At 39.5% G+C, this 20,772-nt stretch overlaps 3 protein-coding genes across 3 annotated transcripts in view; all 3 read right to left on the bottom strand.

Annotated features, from left to right (window-relative positions):
* Positions 1-7,742, bottom strand: part of LOC126568164 (protein sine oculis) — a 28,020-nt gene extending 20,278 nt beyond the window's left edge. The window contains exon 1 of the mRNA XM_050224592.1: positions 7,416-7,742. Coding sequence (XP_050080549.1) covers positions 7,416-7,730 — 315 coding nt within the window. The 5' untranslated portion in view covers positions 7,731-7,742. The remainder of the gene's footprint in view (positions 1-7,415) is intronic.
* The window catches only part of LOC126568159 (caspase-8), a 136,390-nt gene extending 115,955 nt beyond the window's left edge, over positions 1-20,435 (bottom strand). The window contains exons 1-3 of the mRNA XM_050224586.1: positions 20,364-20,435; positions 19,003-20,306; positions 18,800-18,933 (exon numbers count right to left, since the gene is read on the bottom strand). Coding sequence (XP_050080543.1) covers positions 18,801-18,933; positions 19,003-20,306; positions 20,364-20,420 — 1,494 coding nt within the window. The 5' untranslated portion in view covers positions 20,421-20,435 and the 3' untranslated portion in view covers position 18,800. The remainder of the gene's footprint in view (positions 1-18,799; positions 18,934-19,002; positions 20,307-20,363) is intronic.
* On the bottom strand, positions 13,120-16,553 carry LOC126568296 (transmembrane protein 198). Its single transcript, XM_050224750.1, has 7 exons — positions 16,434-16,553; positions 16,236-16,344; positions 14,869-14,982; positions 14,650-14,798; positions 14,416-14,580; positions 14,075-14,347; positions 13,120-13,468 (listed from the first exon to the last, which is right to left on the bottom strand). The coding sequence occupies exons 1-7, from the start codon at positions 16,551-16,553 to the stop codon at positions 13,295-13,297; spliced, it is 1,104 nt and encodes a 367-aa protein (XP_050080707.1). The 3' UTR covers positions 13,120-13,294.
* Positions 20,436-20,772: the final 337 nt, after the last annotated feature.

The following is a 20,772-nucleotide window of genomic DNA, read 5'->3' as shown; positions in this document are numbered from 1 at the left end:
TTCGTGAAAATATGTCTCTTCTACAGAACGTTATCTATCCTTTCGTCTTCATATTTTCAGCGCTCAACCCATCATTTTATGTAAGATTTGATTCGGTTTTCTATTTTAAATTGTTTTATGAATCTCGAAGTAGTTGAATATTGCATGGTAGTAAAAACAGCAGTGATTAGTAATAGAAGAAACATCCTCTGTTGGTAAATATCATTCGCGAATCCCACCAGTAACGGTCGGTCATCTTTTAACTATGTACAGTTAAATTTTAAATTCGTAAACATAGCCCAACATATTTTTAATATTTTTAGTAAAAGCCTTACTAATTTGTCATATAGAAAATCCCGTCCTTGTAATAAAGAATTATGTTTCATTTTCATTTTTAATTACTTCCATAAATTTTCGACAGAAAAAGAAAAAAAGAATCATTACAAAACAATATGATAAATCTTTTAAAAAAAATTGAAAAGCTGTTATACTAAGACATTTTGTGGGTAATTTTAACCTCAACGTATATAAGATTCCATTATTTATTTCTTCCATTAACTTTATTTCATTGAATGTATATACTAAGCATCTTCGTTGTAAGCTCAAATTTAGCTGAATTTTATTGTCTCAGAAAAACTTTCGATTCTATGATTCGTCTCCAAAGAGGTATGACTTATCGTCTAAAAAGTCTTTCAGCTAAAGTATCCATTGTTTTGTCATCCAGTTTTTGCAGTTCTTAAACAACGTTTCTTGATTATTTCAATAGTTTGTTTTGCTTGAATTCATTTTTATTTTAATTCATATACATGATTGTAGATCTTCTCCTAGCAAAACGTAAATATTGTTCGAGAAACGCGCCTAAATCTATGCAACCGTCTTACATGTATTAGCTGTTAACGTTTTAATTTGCATTGTTCTACCAAAAAGATTTATTTGCAGCACAATTTTTTGCAGAAACTGTTTTATCTTACAGAAATTATATTCTTCCCAACGCTCATCAACTCAATTGACTTAAAGAAAGTCTCTCGGCCACCGTTTCAAGTGCCCTTTCGTCCACTTATTTGCACTTCTTCCATCAAATAATTCTCTATGGCCACTTGACTGATGCTTAGCATCCTTCATCCTCCATCAGTTTCATCCTTTCTTCCTTAATTCCTTCCAAATGTGTGCACAACGCGCTCAGCCGCTCGCTTTGCCGATGTGTTTTGAGGATTCCGCTTTCGCCGGAAAGGAAACGGTAAACCGACGAACGAAAAGTTCAAGTGTTTATGAAGCACTTTCAAAAGGCCAGCGAAAAAAGATGGACCCATAGAAGGGTAAACAATCATCTGGTTAGCACATTGGCTGTATGGTGGAATACACCGAAAGGATTCGATGGAAAGGAACCGCTTTTTCGAAGGATGGATCTTTTGCCGTTCTTGGGACGCGATCTGTGTCGACCATATGCTGATCAATTAACCCCTTTTTCGTGTGTTGTTGTGGCAGTAAACGGCGTTGATGAATAGTCTCGCTCGAAGTGCACGGATTCATTCGTCAATCGAATTATGTCCCAAGATCTCACAATGCAGAAACTGGTGCTGGTTCCAACCGGTAAGGAAAGCCTTACGAAAACTGCGATCGATGCGTTAGCCTTTTTCAACTTGCTGTGCAGTACCCTTGTACTTTTCGCAGTTAAACCTCAGATACACACGGAAACAATCTCACCGTGACTGTGGGCAGCTATGGAACACGAAGATTGTGTGCGTGAAGCATATAAATATACTACTACTACAGGGTATGCTCCTATAAGACCCCTCGATCGTGACACATGCATGCAGTGCGCGGGACAGGAGACGAGGGCTCAAATGTCGGCTAGCCCTTACGATTGTTCCGGGGATACGTCGACCAACTGGCAAATGGTATCGAATTACATTTATTCCCCGTTGGCTGACGGGTACTGGCCAAAAACTAGAACCGTATGATACGGTCGGGAGGATGTTGAGGCACTGAATCTGGCCACCATTATAAATACGTACGCAGTATGGGGAAGCACACCTAGGTACACACAGGGAAGGTTTTTTTTTTTAAGCAGACAAGCAACGCAAACGAAATGCTAACTCACAGCTCTGGTGCGTGCGGTACAAACGTTTTTAGTTCCGTCCCGTTACCGTTTGTGGAGTTTTTTTTTGTGAACATTCACATTCTATCAGTTTAGAATTTGAAACATCATTCTAGTTCGTGGCGTCACCGGTTTTGGCAAATGAAATTCCTAATTTCGAATTTTTAAGTCCTAACTGCTTAATAGGAACGATTTTAAAATTATTTTTATTGAAGAAGAAGTTCCATAAACATTTCCTACATCCAAAGAAAAAAATTTCAAATTCATCAAGCAACAAAAATGAGGTTTAGAATTAATCGTTGAGGATCTTCCTTTAGTCCTTTAGATGACATGCTGCATTTAGGCTGGTAATATTGGTCTCATGATACAGATAAACAATTTAAAACACCCCAAACATAACACAGTTCTGTACAATTTCGCTATTGGTAATTTGACATTTGTTTTATTTTCTTAACTTCGGAACTTTTGTTAGGTTCGCTCCGAAGGCTTAGAAAGAACATGATCCTTCTATTGAAGAAAATAATCAAAGTTGAGGATGAACTCTCTTTAGGAGATCATAGCGATGCAAGAATTAGAATGTCTGGTTTAATGGCAGTGTTTGACATCTATAAGGACTTATAGATGTCGTTATTATTAATTATTTTTAATCTTAAAGATATTCAAATCCATTCCGGACCGTTCCCCCGTAGTAAGGACTGACTATTCGACTACGTTAGTCTAGTAAGACCTTATATGATCGACTTATGGGTCCTTAAGTCATTAAAAGAAAGCCTGTTGCTCAAGGGAAGTCCAAAAGATATTCAATCCAATGATCTTCTTTGTATAACACTAAAGTTTAAACAATCACATTACCGTCAATACCGTATACGTTGACACCAAGATTTTTCATACGAAACGGTCTGTTCATATCACTTGAAATTGAGATTTTAAGTGTATAAAAAGCATCCATATTTTACAAATGAGATCGCTTCATCAACACTAAGTACATTGATTAAAGCTCAAGCAAAACTCAAAGTTCTTATAAATTTCTTTATTCATTAAAGCGTTGTCTTAGGTCAGTTACTCAATCGCTTAACTGACTATCTACCCAAGTGCAATTAAAAGCTGAAAACAAGCTTAGCATACTCGAGACTGAGTAAGACCCGTTAGAGATCGGTTTTTGTAAATTTTGGTTGATGTTGGTTAAAACGAGGACTTAAATTAGAAGAACTAGACTGTAGCATTCTTAAAAGAGAGGCTTCAAACAACTTTGCAGAAGATGTATTATAAAACGATTTGTCTTCAAAATAGGGATGTAAATGTAATGCATATTCCTGCAAGATTGAAAGATGATAAAATGTGTTAAAGTTATAGATATAACACTAGAGAACTTAAGCTAACACGGTAACACAGTGAAGTAGTCAATATTGACGATCCCCCTGATTGTTGAAGTAAGAGTAGTCTAATGCATCGCTTTACACAAGCACTATTTTCTACAGTATCCTTTTCATACGAGGTTTGCCATCATCCATCAACTCCGAATATTATAAAAATGATGTATGATATAGCAATTCATATGATAACATTAGCAATCAGCAAGTCCCATTCAGAAATATCCTGAAAATGTTGAACTTGCTGCATACTATACAAATATCTCCAAAGGAAGACTTTATTAGGAACCATTCTTAAAATTAAAATAATCAGACGATCGTCACCTCGATCAAAAAAGCATTACGATGCACTAAAACTTGAGCACATGTCATTCAAAATTATTGCCGTTGCGTGTGTGCGTTGTGTCTGCCTTTGTCAAACAACTCTACTGGATGTTTCTAAATCACTTCTTGTTAGATGTAATTAGTTTCTCCTAATTTTAAACCTCCAAAATTCAAACGCCTCGTGGATGTGACAAAACACACACACATAAAAGCACCCCGCTGGTGATGCCAGGAATGTGTGTTCCTTTGCATGAATTCCTCGCCACGCTGGATTTCGTTACCCCCCACGGCGTGTAACGCTCCACCACGCGCTACACGGGTTCGGCCGTTTAGGTGGATGATCGTAAATAAAGCCCAGAACTGGCGGAGTCCGCGTTGTCCGTACAGCACAAAACAAACACAACCACCAGATGATGATAGTGGGTAACAATTTGTTCGCCGCGTTTTTCCTATCCGATCCGATCGGAGCGTAGAATCTGCTTCGATCCTCGATGATTCACAGTGCGTTCTTCACTACGCACTCTCACCTGTGCAACGATCAAGGTGTGTTTTTGTTTCCTCTAGCGATCCATTTTTCTCACTTTCTACCACTGGGGGACACAGCATCCAGTGTTGTCACCGTGTTGGCGTGACTACAAACGATGCTACAGATCAGATCTCACACGAATTTGAGTGGAAGCTATTGGGCCAGCATGTTTTACGATTATGCGCGTAACCGGTGCCCGGGTGTAAGATAAACTACGACAAAAAAAAATATCCTCCCTCTGGTGGAACACTACGGGGGCAAAGCTGGGCAATAGGGAAACAAAGGGAAAGCATAAACATTCCCATGGATTGGTGGGGCTCGGCAGGAAGAGATGCGACGGATAAATTTATCGTCTACAGCATAACCACGACGACGACGCTCTCTGGACAGTGTCAGTGCCAGAACCAGTGTGTGTGTGTGTGTGTGTGTCTTGATATCCGAATACTTCTGTTCACTGTCTTCGGCAATTAAAACAACCAAAAAAACAAAAAACAAAAACGATACACAACCAGAAATACGCACATGATTCGATAATCTTTAGTGTCTCTTGGTACGCTTTTTGCATGCTGCCACAAAATTGCAACCCAAAAAAAAAACGTTAAAACTGTCCAAACGAAACAATTGCCCAGCTACTCACTTTGCCGTTGTATCGCTTTTCTCGCCTCGAAAAGTAAGAAAAACAAAACAAAAAATCACTCGAAACAACATTTAAAGGTGGGAACATGGGAATTAATGTAAAGAAAACGATGATGATGATGCGTACCACACCTCACAACACGCTCGATGATGATCGTTCGATGCTGATTATGTGCATCGATCGCGAATGATAAACGAACCCAACGGTGCAATGATGTGTAATAAAGGAGAGAAAGGAAATTCTTTTATGGTTGGTAAATTAGCGAAACGGTTTTGGGTGTTTTATGTACGTGTGAAAAATTAGATTTTATTGCCAAACTTTTTATTAGATTTAATTGCCTTACTCAACCTTGGCAGAAAAGTTTTCCCGGCATTTATATACCAAACAAAATATTTAAAAAAAAACATTACATCAAACAGTCTTAGAAGGAATTGATGAACGAAATTTGTACAGTCCTTATCATAAATATACAAACACTTGTTTTTTTAGAATAAAACAAGAAACTAGAAGAGACTGCTCATATCTAAGTTGTAAAGAATAACAAAACACATATTTTGAACATTTTTGTTTAATTTTACCGACACCTTGAAAACAATTTTGCTTATGTTAAATTCCTCCACGTGACATAACTATACGAAATGCATACGGAAAATATTTAAAAAATCGTCTACTGATGTAAGTAGTCGTTTACTTTCTGAATCATTTTATTAAAGGTGTTTGGCTGTCTGCGGTAAACTGCATCGCCTGCATCACTGCAATGCAACTGAGAGCCAAATAATTTTTAAATTATTGATTTTTAATATGTTTTATAGCTCATGTATTCCATTTTTCTTATGTTTGTTTTAATATTTTTATGCTTTGTTGACGACCTTCCAAAACATTTTGTTTTGTATTTTTATTGAAGTGATGTGAAGTGTAGAGAAAATTAGCAAGAAAAATCCAATATAAACCGCTCCACGTGAGTAGCAAAAATCGAAAACTTACCGTACAATTATGAAAATGAATTTTTCTGAAAACTTTAAGGTTAGAGGACAATGAAAAAATATATAAAAAAATTTAAAGCATGTGTAAAATTATACAAAAATTATCAAAATATTCTAATCAATTGTAAATAAATAAAAAAGTGATCAAAATATTTTGCTACTCTTTACAACTCATTAAAACATAAATTTATGCTTAGCCTCTTCTAGTTTTTGTTTTTTTTAAATTGTTTCTTAAAAAACTGTTAATATAGTTATGTTAAGGACTGTTTAATAATGAAGCTAAATGATTTATCAAAATTACAAAAAAAAACTATGTCAAATATTAAATTAAATACATAAAACTACAGGGAAGCGGTGGTCCACACACATGAGTTTTCAAATTAATTTCTTATCCTCAAAAGTTTTTGGAAAAACATTTTTCACACAATTTTGGAAAGTGAAGAGCTTCATTTTGTTTGTATTTGTTCGTTTTAATGGGGAGGAATATGTTGCTTTGTAAAACTTTCTTTGCAGACATGACAGATAACACTTAGAACAAGTTATACAAGCTTCATCCTGCCTTCCTTTGTTGCTACAACTGCAAGAGGTATAAGCCTGCAATTTTTGGACTTCGTTCACTTGACTATTCCTAGTTTGGCCCGGACGAGATTCCAATCCTATAAGCACATCATATCAATTTAGTTCAATGAATGTGCTGTGGAAATCCTTAATCATCGCTAAGATGAAGCTTGTCTAGGAAGTTTCTAACTCATCCTTCCTTCTTTTGGTGCTTTAATTTCGAGAGGTTTAGCCCAGCCATTTCTAGACATGACTTGATTGTTCCTGATGACCTGGACGAGATTCCAATCCCGATATTGTTGTGTAATATATTAACGCCACTACACTCTTGACCATCATTCCATTTTATAACATCATCATACCAATTCTATAAAACCCAGGTGCTATGGAAGCCTTCAAACTTCTCTTTTTCGTGATCTTATCTATTAAGATGAAGCTTGTCTAAGGGATTTCAACAGCTTCTCACAAATAAACCTTCAATTGAAAATATTTCCTTCAGTCATATCAGTGTGTTTTCAATGATCGATCAGCAGTAAGAATGGTAGTCCCATGTCCTAACGTCCATTAACAACAATTCAACGTTTCCACATTCGTGAAATCCAAGGGATACAACAACGCCAAGGGACCACAAACGAATATGCTTGATTGTTGCAACGTCAAAACACCGACCGAAACCTTCTAATCCGTTTGACATTTTCATCACACAAGCACAATGTGCTGAAGAAGGCAAAATAAATGGAATGCCTTTCAAGGCCGCCCAATTCATACCACAAAACACACCTTAACGTCCTAGCTCTTAACCGCTTTATATAATGGCTTTGTGTGTCGCACCTCGATCCGCACCACACACTGGATGGACTGATTTTTGTGACACACGTGAAAACACATTTCCGGTTCAATTTGGCCGGGAAAAAGAGAGTTTTAGAGCATTTTGGCTTACCTCGCAAACGCATGCCACCTGCTCCTGGGTGAAGCCGAAGCTTGGCAACGATTCTCGATCCGCTGCCGACCCGACGCTCGTACCATTCTGCGCAATCAGCTCCAGATCAGCGTCGCTCGGGGCGCTGCTGTTGTTGTTGTTGTTATTCACACTATTGCTGTTGTTGTTGTTGTTATTGCTGTTAATCACTAATGCTCCCGTTCCACCACCACCTCCTCCACCACCAACACCGCCGCCTTGTGGGCTAAAAGTTGGGGGCGTCTGTTTGGTGGCCACCGATAGCTCGTAGTAATCGCTCGTTGGATGCTGCAGCATGGTTTCTTTCCTCGGTACACGTGACACTGACTTCAATTGAAAAGGGGACCGGGACTTTGTTTGGATGAAGTTGAATTATCGAATCTATTTTTTCACACCCTATTCACACTTTATGCATTTTTCAACGCAACCGATGCTCATTATACTATTTCACCACTTTGTATCACATCACTAAATCTTAACTTCTTGTAGGAAGCTGATTATGTTGACACTTTCCCAAGATGGTTGTTACAACTATCACTAACACATACACACACCACCATTCGCCTATTAACTAGCCCAAAATGCACTACACAAAATTGCACTAAACACCTGTACATTTGTTGCTGTTTCACCAATGCTGTCCTCGCCACAGCTGTGCTTGTATTAATATTTCTACTCCTTATTATTACACACTAATAACAAACTATGCGGCATATCGCCCATTCTTTTGCCCACCGTTTGTTGTGCGAATCCCGAGACCCACTATGATATACACCCACCACCCCTACACGATCTCGCGTGTGCGTGCTTGAACACGAAAATAAACGCACGACGGTAATATGGTACCCGCAGCGAATGTGAATGAGGACGACGCGCGAGCAGCACGCACTGTTCACTGCTTGACGATTCAAATTTATTTAAACGCATCGAACGCAGCACACAGTGCCGAGCAGTGTGAGCGCACTCCGGTGCTGGTGCAGTGGCGTGTAGACGGTTGCGATGTTATGGGGCCCTGCTCGCTTCCCGCAGCAATGTGTGTGTGGTGGTTTTGGTAATATTGTTATTTTTACTGTGGTTTGCCAAAAGATTTTAACGTCCGAGGTCCATGAGAGATTTCAAAAGTATTATTCCAGATTGTCATGCGAGTGTTTATGAAATTTTCTCGTTTTAAAATCGCTATTTCGGTGAACCTGGCGCATACACAAGCTACCTACACGGGGCAATGAAGAAAAAGCAGATGTAGTAGTTTTTTGATTTTTTTGACAGTTTTGCATTGATTTCAACTGGTTGAAATTGCCCGTGACACGGGGCCTTTAAGAGTATTATTTTCTTATGAAAGCTGTTTTCAGTGTGTTTTGAAATGTTTCAATAATTCTCATTTTGTTGCTACTATTGACTTAAAAAAACAAATATTTTATTTCTCAAACAAAACGAGTAAATTTACCAGAAAGTTTTCGTTGTACGAAAATTTTACGTTACGAAAAATTGGAATTGCTTCTCGTTTACAGCAGGCTTCAGCGCATAAACAGTAAAAAAAAACGAACTCATTCCTTGTTTCCTTGTAACCACGCCTTCTTTACGCGTTCAGCAACAATAGAAGAAAAACATACGAAAAAGCATATTTTTTGCGCATAAAAAAGCAGCAAGTTCTTAAAGCTTGACGTTCTAATGGAGCGTGGTGCAGGTTTTTGAACAAAAAAAAAAAAGGCTCCTTTTAATTCTCCAGAGACCCATCCACAACCTCGGACAACATAAGTAGTGTGAGGGGAAGATTTTTACGCTAGTCGTTTTTGGTAACTTAATGTTTCATTTTCCTGTCAGCTTAAAAATGCTGCAGTTTCTTCCGTTGATTGTTTATGTATCGACAACATCAAGCAATAATGGCGCTCGAATTTGCCTCCCCTGAAACATGGTTTGAATTGGCTGATTCTTTCATTGTCTTTTGTTTTTAGGAACATTTTTATCGACCTTAAACTTACCTTTAGTAGATGAGAGATGTTGTTCTACACCGTTTGGTGCTACTGATTTAATGGAGTTTTGGTGATAAATGTTGTTCATAGTTGAAAGGCCATAGCTAATAAGACAACAAAGACTTGTGAAAAAATCGTGATAAAGAAGTTGCAAATTATTGAACACAGTTTTATGCTCCAATTCGTGTGCGTCGCTATCTTCAAAGAATCTAAGAACCAAATCGAATGTTGATACACTACATACAATCTTAATTTACTATAAATGCTTTGGTTTTCCAAAGGTCGAAACAAGTCAAGAAAATAAGAATTTCTGTATTTTAAAAAAAGGTTATGTTTATGTCCACCGACGTACACTTGGTGCGCTTGTGTGCATGGGCAAGAAAGTAGGAGGAGCCTATTTATGCTGTACTTAGCAACGCAAAAGAAAAGGAAGAAAGCACAACAATGCAACTGCAGTTTATGCTATTTGTTCAATTGTTTTGATTGAAATTTATGTTCGTAATGTTCGTTTCCTTGAAACTACACTACTGTTATTACGTTTAACTTTTCTTAGCAAAACAAAATATTCTTATTTATTAAAAATCACTTCCTAATTCGTTTAGAAGAAAAAAGTCGATCAATTAATCTGAGCAATAATTATCAAAATATGAAATAGTGAAGTAAGAACAGAAACATTAAAAACTAACCTAAAAGACACCAAATTAAATCAAATTTTAAAGCTCTTCTTCGCCTAACCTAACCTAACCTAACCCTAACCGCCTAACCTTCTCTGTCACGCTAACCGTCAAATAGCTTACCAAACTTGCTGATATCACGTAGTTGGATGGTTAGTCCTCAATACGGAGGAAAGCTCCGGATGGGATTTGAATCCTGGGTCTGGTCGTGTGAAGACATCTATCAAGATATCCAACAACCCAACAACCCGAAAACCTTGTCGACCAGGTTTTCGGTTGGTCCGCGTCTGCCAAGGGAGCTTTCTTCTAAAGGACCAAGCCGTCTAATAAGTTTATCTATCCAGGGGGACCTCTAAAAGAACAAATGTACTTTATCGATTATTGCTGTCGTCGCCTATCGAAAGGACTCTTCTTTCACGAGAACTCTTAATCTCAGGATCTTTGCCTTCGTCTTGATCCAAAGGACCACGCCGTCTAATAAGTTTAGCCATGCCATCGTCTACAAGAGATCCAAAGAAGTTTCTCGACTTTTGGTCAACAAAGTCCTCGGTTGCTCCTCACGTATCGAAGGAACTCTTCTTTCAAGAGAGCTCTTGATCTCAAAATCTTCCCCTTCATCTTGATCCAAGAGACCACGCCGTCTAATAAGTTTAGCCTTCCAGCGAGGCATCGTCTACCAAGAGATCCAAGGAAATTTCTCGACTATTGGTCAATAAGGTCCTCGATTTTCCCCGTCTACCCTAGGGAACTCTACTTTCAAACAGCCCTCACCATGCCAGGGATTTGGTCGACCAAGAGATCACACTTGATACACTTGATACACGCACTGAGTAAATAACGAAACACTTTGTTAATTCCAAAATATGTTGTTTATATATTTGAGCTTCCGTTATAAACCTATACACATCCATTAAGTAGCTAGCCACCCTTTTGCACCCTCGGTTTACACCTGCCTGTCTGCCTACTTACGGGCTTTTGTCTCCGTATAGTTTCATTTCTACTTCCAAGCACAACCACTCTGCAATCCGTTTGGAACTTATTCCTTCACGCTAACAGCACCGTTTTGTCATCTTTCCTGACCTTAGTGATTTTTCTCCTTCCGAACCGACTCGATAAAATCCAGTTTCCGCACACATTTTCATTTCTTAATTCCCTTTTTCCTTGTTTTGGTTTCACCAGCTTTCTCTCTCTCTCTCTACTTCACAGTTTTGCATTATTGTTTCACAGTTTCGTGTACCACGCCACTTTACTTAATTCACTGCTAAGTAGTATTTATTCCTTTTCCTTTCCGATTTAGCTTTGCCATTTACTTCCTTCGTCGCGCCATTGCTTAACGCTGCATTTGGAATACTTTAAGAATTTGTTTTTTTGTTCCTTACTTAATCTTTAATAAACGAACAACACTGGCGCTTTTTTTTCTTTCTTTTTTAAGTTAATGGTTCGATAGCTTGAAAACGCATATGTGACACAAAAATAGGGGTTCAAAAATCAAACCACCAAAAGAAACGGGGAAACAACAGTTATTAGTCACAAAAAACAGACACACACACACTCCCACCTCACTATAGTCACTGGAACGATATAATGCGCGTTAGTTAGAGTTTACACACAGAACGAATGAGTAGTCATTTACATACCCACTGTACACTGCTTTGGTTTCTTCTGATTTTCCTTTACTGATTTTCTTAATGTTTTATTCAATTTGCTTCACTCGTCTTTTCACATTTTTCGATAACCTAGTCTAGTTTTGCATTGTTATTTGTTTTAGTTCAAAAGAAAACAAACATTTCACTAGCATTTCTTCTTACAACTTCTCGTTTCTTCTGGGAGGGTAGAACCATTCAGACGGTTCCGTTTTCTTTCTTCCTTTTTTTTTTGGTTTTTGTTTCGTTTTCCATTTGCATATTTCATTGCTTATTCTCTTCCTTCTTACGATTCTTGCATATTTAGTCATTGTACAGCTTCGATTTCCGTGTTTTTTTTTGTGTGTTTCTTTTTCTTAATTCTTTTTACTTTGCGCTTATTAAACGATTAAGTTATTTTTGCGATGTTTTTAAATGCATGCCACTTTTCACCCTTAGTTATGTGTTTTGTTTTGTATTTTGTTAAATTTTTCTTTGATTCTTTCTTTTAGATTAAGAGAGCCGTTCATTTGGTTTCAATGTTGCATACAGTTTTACGATGTTTTATGTATTATTATTAATACCTTTTCTTTCTATAAGTTTATATTCCGTTACTCGTTCTTGTATGTATCTTCGTTCTTCTCGTTTTTACTTTCGCTGTTTTACATTTTATTTGCACGCTTCATATTTGTTTTCTTAAAAGTGTACGTGTAATGTATGCTTTAGTTTACTACTTTCAAAATCATGAATTAAATTCAATTTCGATTCGATCGATCGTGTTTGCCCTTGTAGCGTTTAGTCACAGTATAAATGTTCGAGTAAAGGAGGGTTTTGTAAAACGGTCGTTTTTTGTTAAATGTATTTACTATATAGAGATATTTTCGCATAACGTTACGTGTTGTGCTATGTGTCCCTGTGCTTGCTTGTGCAATCTTGCTCTTTGAGTTCTGGCGTTCCATGTTTACGGTTTCCTTTTATTTTTCGGTTTCTCACATTTAATTGCTCTTCGAGCACTCGTTTTACAATTGGTTTCGTATTGTTCCCGCGTTTAGTGTTTTTTTTTTTCTCCGTTGAAACGCTCACCCATCTCTACATGCTACATACTATAGTCCGGTAACCTTCATTTTTTGCATCACTTGAAATAAATTTTGGATCCATCGTCTATTGCACACTTGCTACGCAGCAAAACCACTCAATAAACAATCGCTAAATCCTGAATAATGCCCACCCAATCTTCCCCTTTGACAACATCTAAATGCTAATGGAACACCGTTAAAGTTTGGTTTTGCTCTTTTGTCACGTAATTTTTCTAAAAAAGATCCATCCACCATATTTTGTTTGTAAAGATGGCGGATTGGTAAATGCTAATAAATCCAAAAAAAAAACACATCTATACCCATACCCTGGTAAAAACTAAACCGATGATTGAATCAGCGCGGATCGGTAACGCTGGCCGGTGGCATCGCGCGTGCCAGCTCACGATCGATCTCCTGGGCTATGCTGCGGCTGGAATACTGCCGGGATAGGCGCTCGCTACGCCGATGGCCGACAACGCCCGACCGGTACTACTTGCCCGACACGGACGACAACTTCTGTCAACGTTTCTCGCAGCTCGAATCCATCTTGTCAAAGTCCGAATCGGGCAGATTGGTCAGATGGGTTCGGTCGCTGCGGGCCGTGTTGCGATCGTTCGAGCCAAGCTTGGTGGACACCTCCGAGGGTGGGCCAGAATCTGTGGTGACGTGCTTCTGAAGGGCGGACACAAAATTCTGCAAGATAGTGAAAAAAAAAAGGCAAGGAACGGTGCATTTAATTGTCGGTGTACTAAACGCGCGGGGCTTGTGCTTGGTAGGAGTAGGCAAGAAAACAGAAAACATGCCTAACCAGGTGTACAAGACGCTTCAGGCATTGGTGTGTTAAGTTCGAGTGATAAAACAAGCGCATAGATAGTGGCGATTCTTGTGGCGCCACTCTAAAACTAAGCACAGGATAGATTCTTCAAAAAAGGGAACACCACCTCGCAAGGACCTACTGCATGTGCTTCTCCATTCTTTCGATAAATAAAAGCGTACAAAAAAGTAATAATTATGGCAAATGGCAAAGCAAAAGCATGCACACAAAACACCCATACCTTCTGCACACGTTCTACACATTTATCGCATGGTCATGGCGTTTCATGTTCTGTTATATTCGGTACAAAGCTACTCCATGTGCTTGAGAGCGAGGGAGAGAAAGAGAGAGAGAGAGAGGGAGAGAGCGCAGCACTTATCTAAGAATCTATGGGAAACGAAAACTTTGCCATAAATAAATAACCCGGACATTTGTAACGTGTAGTGGAGTGACGCGTGCTTTTCTTCGGCATCACTTTTGCTTACCTGCGAGATAATATCGCCCCGGGCAGTGCGAACCTGATACAGATAGCGATACTTGCGCTGGCGCGCTTCCTCCCGGGTTTCGCGCGACCGCGAACCCGACCGGCCCTTGTAGTGTCGCCTCCGGCGATGGTGTAGCTGACGCCGATGGTCAATCTTCCAGGCGGTGACGAAGCTCTGCACCAGCACACCGAGCACGGACGAGATGGGCCAACAGCAGAGTATGACACCACCCCAGCACGGTGGTGGCGTTGGATCGGGCGTCATGTTAAAGATCTGCGTTTGCAAAGGATCGAGGCGTTAGGATACAGTCAGCTAGAGAAGGGTGCCACCTGGGCGCTTACCCATTCAAGTGTTTTTAGTCCGTGCATGAAGAAATCGATCGAGCACAGTATCATGGCCGAACCGATAATGCTGGACGCGATGATGGACATAAACTTTGGGCAGAAGAGTGTCACAATGGCACAGATAATGGCTCCACCAACGACGGACACGAACAGTTCATTCTCCTGGAAGGTCAAAAAGGATGTTAAAGATTCGAATCCTACTATTAGCGTGAAAGGAAGATCGTAACTTACACCAAATATGTAATGAGGTAACGTGGCTATGCAGGCTGCAATCGTTGCACCAGCTACTAATGCACCAGCGGAAGCTCCTATAAGTGTGGATGAGATGGGATGTGTCGAACCGAGTACTGCACCAAACAGTCCAGCAACGACAGCTAATGCTAGAAATATGAAAGACACAATGATTGTTACTGAATATGAGTAAGAAAGGAGGATTTTCCCCGTACTAACCTGGTGCTGCTAGATTGCCAAATCCTGTAATGTTTTTGTTCTGCAGCAGCACTATGCAACCAGCACCGGCCGCTAGGCCAGTGAGGAATCCTATCGCTCGTAGGCATCGATATCCTGAAAAGGAAGTTCAGTATGTCATGTTTTAAGTGTTTGAATTGTTTAAATCTAAATTCAAAATGAATTCTACAAGAAATAGCCCTACTCGTTCAAAAGGGGCCTTAGCCTTAGTGTTAGCTTAACCAGGGCTGTCGTGAAAATCGATGTTCGATCAGCTGTAGTGTGAGCGTGCAGTTCAATCCTGATGCTAGATCCTCTGGATGTTTGTAAACAATCCTCTAAATGAGGTTTAAGAGCAGAAAATTGTTTTAGTCTCTGCCAAGGAGACATGAACCCAGAGGCGGATTAACCTATGGGCAAAGTTGGCGGCCGCCAAGGGCCACGCGAGATATGAAGGGCCTCGGCGACAAGAGAACACCTTTAAACTCCCCTATCCCTTCCTTCCTCCCCGGTAAGCACTTTTACATTGGATGGGCATTGATATCCTCAAAATATATTGATCAACTGCACTGTATCGATGGGAAATCTTGAAAAAATATTATTGTCTTTCCAGGATATCCTTCGGCATATAGACAGTTGTCTTTGATCCACGAGCCTATCCCCTAGATACGGAACAATGAACTCAAGAGTGTTTCTACATCTCCATCACTCATTTTCCATCATCAATTTCCAACCTCAGAGACCCTCATAAAAAAATTGAATCAATCTTCAAAAGTAGTTTACTGTAGCTGCTGCAAATCTAATTGTACAATGTACCCGTTGTTCTTTATGGCTAGTTGCGTAGAAACGCTGGAGCACATGAATATCTTCAAAGTACCTCACGCCTGAAGGTATGCAATGTATTATTTTTTAAGCTTCAAGCTTTGTACAGAAAATTGGAGAATTTCGACAAAAATCAATTGAGTCTCTTCCATCACAATCCATCATCTTTATCATCCAAAAGATAAAGAAAATGATCCAAATAATACTAATACTTCCTATCAGCAATTGATGGGAAGTGGTGAGTGAAATACACTCAGGCTAAAAGCTTTCCCTAACCCATTCCTAATCACTTTTCCATCCTTTCTAAGTATGCATCTCGAGGTTCCACGAAGTGCAGATAAAGAGACCGACAAGACACCACCTGAAGTTCTAACACGCAAATGTCACATCTTCAACCTTCACAAGGACGCTCCGTAAAAAAAAACACGAAACAGATTCATCCGGTAAGGCTTCAAAAGCATGCACGCCCTACAGTCGTGGGCTAAAGTGGAACGAGGTCAAGTGGAATTCATCATGCACAACGGGTACAACCATTCTGCTAAACTTACCCAGCAAGGTGTAAACAATCCCAAACACCGCAATCGTCGTCCAGAGCAGCACGGAAACGGTCGATGCAGCTGACGTGGTCGTGGTGCAGAGCGGATTTTCCATCGCATTCTGTGTTGGGAACGGTTGGCATTTCGAGAAGTACACATGAAGTTAAGCGCTGACACAATTGGGCCAATTTTTATCAATAACCTACGTACCTGGATAAGGAATGGCCAGACGATGGATTGCTCATATTTCGCGTCGGAGGCACCTGCAACGTCGAGCGAATGATTATTCCTCGCGTGTGGCACCAATATGTCCTCGTGGCGGTAATGCATCTTCGTAGCAAATCCTCGTGACACAAGATACACACGGTTTGACGCGTGGAAGAACGATAAAGCTGGAGCTACTACTACTACTGCTGGATTGCACTCCCCTATACTAAGTCTTGCTTAAGCTGTCTATTTTTGACTCATTCTACAAGAGTTCTCATTTTAATGTACACACTGAGCAGACCAGCTTAAACAAAGAACTCTATCCTAGTGCCTAGGATTTCTTCCCACCGAAAAAAAAACTGCATTTGCCTGCAGGTGGGTTCAGACATACTACGGAAAATCACACAGCAACTGGAAGCACACGGATGCTGACATACGGACAAGTTGTGTGTTTATCTCTTATTCAATCCACTGTTTCAAGCACTCAAACGGGAAACAACACAGCCTCTGAAGGACCTTTTTTATTTGCTCTTTTTTTTTCTCTCTCTCTCTCCACGCGACACATTTATGTTTATTTTGACGGGAGCGCTGCCCTTTTACTTTTTTCGGCGCGCATTTTTCGTCGTAAAAAAATTACGCGTGTATGGGTGTATGAGTGTTTTTGTTCATCAACAGAAATCAAGTGTTCGAGTTATCCTGACAGTTGGCAAAATCGATGAAACGCGATGGTCCTCGCGGCTCCACTTTTGATCGATTCTGCTTGTGTGTGTGTTGCAAAACGTCAAGTACCACACATACACACTTTTCATCACGCACACATACACAAACTGGAAGGATACTGCAGCGTATTTTCTAGTGACTTCACGGATATCACTAAATACAAGGAACACGCCTGCTATGATGAAATTCGTTGTTGGGTTTTTTTTGTTTGTTTTCTTTAAAATCTTTCCATTATTCACATGTTACTCGGATGTTAGGATTGTGATGTCAACTACGTTATGGGCAGCATCGGTTCAGTATCTGCATCGTAATGCTCCTCACTTTTTAACCTTACCTTTAACGTAGATGGGACGGATACGTTTATCAAATCAAACTAAATCTCAGGATAACCAAAAATGGAACGGGAAGATTAGCACCAAACTACCAACAAATTGCACAAACGTAATTACACCACAAAACACAATAGGATGTTTCGATCGGATCACTTTGGAGCTTTGCGTTCGTTGTGCGAGCGTTGAGCATCAGCCTCATTCTGCTTTCTTATTATGTATTTCACACACGAACTTTAACCCGTACTTAGCACATCGCGTTGGGATTAAGGTTGGAATTTGTTTTGTTTTGTTTTGTTTTTTGGAAGCTTTAATAATCACTACTTGGCTTCAACTTTTTTAACGGTGCACAAACACATTTTTTCTTCCTACTGCCGCGCGCTGTTGGCAATTTTTGGGTGGGGAATTTTGCGGACGACGGTGTATACTGTCAACGAACCGTCGCTTTTTTCGTCTGTGAGCCTAACCTTCGAGCCCTGCGCGTACATACGCTGGTCGAAGGGAGGTCCTTGTTGTGTGTGTGTTTTTTTTTATCTAGAGTACATCGACTATTTATGTCAACCACGGTTTCATCGATTCCTGCGTTTCGGTCGATCTAGGTGGAGACGCATGGTTTTCAAATGTACGTCAAAAAACCGTTGACATTTTAATTATTTATGTTTTCTTTCAAGTTGTTAAAAATTGATTCAATAGATCGCTTTGCCAAGAATTCGTTTTTTTATTAATATGTTTTATTCATGAAGAACGGAAGATTCATGTTATGTATACTAAACTAATATTTTAATAGGATATCCTGGAGTTAACCATAAACTTTCCCGATTATGTTTGGTTTCGTACTGAGATTTTCACTTCTTCTGATTTTTGATAAAAAGATGTAGTAAAACAGAAAACATGTCTTTCAAAAAAAAAAAAAACATTGTGCAGTTAAAAATATCAGGGAAACCGTCAAAAAACTACCAAACGAAATAAAAAATATTTGAGGAACCGTCGTCAAAATCTCGGCAAGAAATAAAAAATTGCGGGAAAAGTATTTTGTAAATATGCTGTAGAATACGATTGTTTCTAATTTGAGCAAATACTACAGTTTTCTACTGCTCTTTGTAGTATTCCAAAGATATAGTTTTACAAGATGTTGATTTCTGTTGTACTAATATTTTGTATGTATTAATGCTTGGATGAATTGACTTTTTTCTTTCTTCATAAAGCTTCTAGTGCATATTGTTTCATTTATCTATGCTAATACAGCCATATGGTTAAAACAGGGGAATAATACGTGTAAAATTTAAGGACACTTTTTGTTATCCTTATTACTCCTAGTACGTTAAGCTCGACGCAAGAAGTAAAATTTTTTACTCAATGTGCTCTGTATAATTGGCACCATGCATTCGTTTCCATATCCTCGCTTGCTAGCTACATCGTTTATCACAGCTGTTAGTATATCCATAATATGTTCACTGAAATGAAAAAAGGAACAACAAATTTCTTCCTTTATCTAATACATCATACAGTAGCACTAAACTTACCTTCCATACAGTTGACGCACTTTCGTGCACAGCTCCTGTATAAACCAGGAACCCTTTTCGATGTGGCGTATCGATGCAAATCCCGGCACGGTGGACCAAGCGACAAGAAAATCCATAAACACCGATGCCGTCCTCTCACCCCCGTCCAGTCCATCGTGCTCGAGGTTTTGTATTGGAACAGCAGATTGTAAATCCGCACCCTGACAGGCCTGCACAATCAATAGCTTCGGTTTCCCGGTGAGTCGTTCGCTAGCCATCAATTGTTGGATCGCTTTCACTTCCACCGGAATGCTGTTTGATCCGAACACTTTGCCTTCCTGGCCGTGCGAAAGTAGACACACAATCAGCGAACAGTGTATTGGTTTCATGCGTTGAACTGCGTGCTGGACTGCCTGCAGTATTTGGTGATGGGTAATATTTTCCTCCACTATTAGATCGTACCCAAAGTCGGTAAACAAGTGCTCCAAAGCATTCTTGTCCACCTCAGTGCCTTTGCGATCCTTCAGCGGACGGGCAGGCACGAGTCCAATCAGTTCGGGGTTTGTTTCACGGTAAAAGGAAAATTGATTTATCAGCAAAACGATACCGGCTCGTTCGGGATGGAATTTGTACGATTCTAGTGGGGAATGATTTGATTCGACTGCTGCTGCTACCACAGTATCTGATGGATTATTTTTGCTTACCACATCGATCTTACTTGGAATGTACTTTGCAGTTGCATCAGATTGTTCCTGATCGCGCTTGGAAATGTGCTGATTAAAGTGTGAAACGATACTCTTGAGAAAATCGCTCTCATGGTATAATTCGGTCGCTTTACATGCAGCAGTAAGCATCAAAAGATTACACTCTTGTCCGGAATGCTTCGACCCTAGCTGAATGTTTTCGTTGCACAGTAGATGAAGCAGAACCGTTTCCATGCATCGTTGCTGTGGTAAAGAAATACCCGTCGATTGTTGCAATTGATTCACGAGTTTGGACGCGTTCGCATCATCTAACCGTTCACAAAGATGATACAATCCTTTCAGCATCGGATGCACTAGGAAAGCGATTTCCGATGTGCGCGGGAAGTATTTTAACCGCAGCTCCTCGTCATCGTAACCGGCACGCAGTAGTAGCAGGTTCTGTTCCATTAAGATCAACACTTCCAGTAGTTCGTTCTCCCAATCACTTGACTGCTGTACATAATTCATCCAGTCTACCAGGAAGCTTGTTTCCTCAGAAGCTGGAGCACGATCAGCCACGGCGAGGATTTGCAGCGCATACTTAGGGTTTCGGTGTCCATAGAGAAGAAATATCAGTGATACCTACAAATTTACTTTGCTTTTATAAAGCTGTTGAATATAAATTTGTGTTTGGCTTACCTTATCTTCATAGGAAAGGGAATTTTCAATGAAATTAACGTCTTCCTGTGAAAGCATCGCGAGAAAATTACGTGTTTGTTTACATTTTGGTGATTCACCCCATGTCAACAAATGTCAACGTGTATAGAGAAAGGTATGGCTATTCGAAAATACATTTTTTTTAAACAAATCTTTTTGTATATTTTTGTCATATTTTCTATTTTCTGTAGTGTTTCGAGCACTATAAAAATCTTCACAAAAAGTAGCAATTGCACTCCACTTGTTATTTTTAAAGCTTAAACCAATTGCAACCACAAAATGTGACACAAAAACCGTTTTCATTTTTCTCAAATTCAATTTTTCAGCTGCAGTTCTCGGTCCCTCAGATTTTTTGCTTTGTTTTCATTCAAGTCAATGTAAAATCTAAAAG

Source organism: Anopheles maculipalpis, chromosome 2RL (assembly GCF_943734695.1).
Source record: "Anopheles maculipalpis chromosome 2RL, idAnoMacuDA_375_x, whole genome shotgun sequence".
Lineage (NCBI taxonomy): Eukaryota > Metazoa > Arthropoda > Insecta > Diptera > Culicidae > Anopheles > Anopheles maculipalpis.
This window is presented reverse-complemented; position numbering and strand designations above follow the sequence as displayed.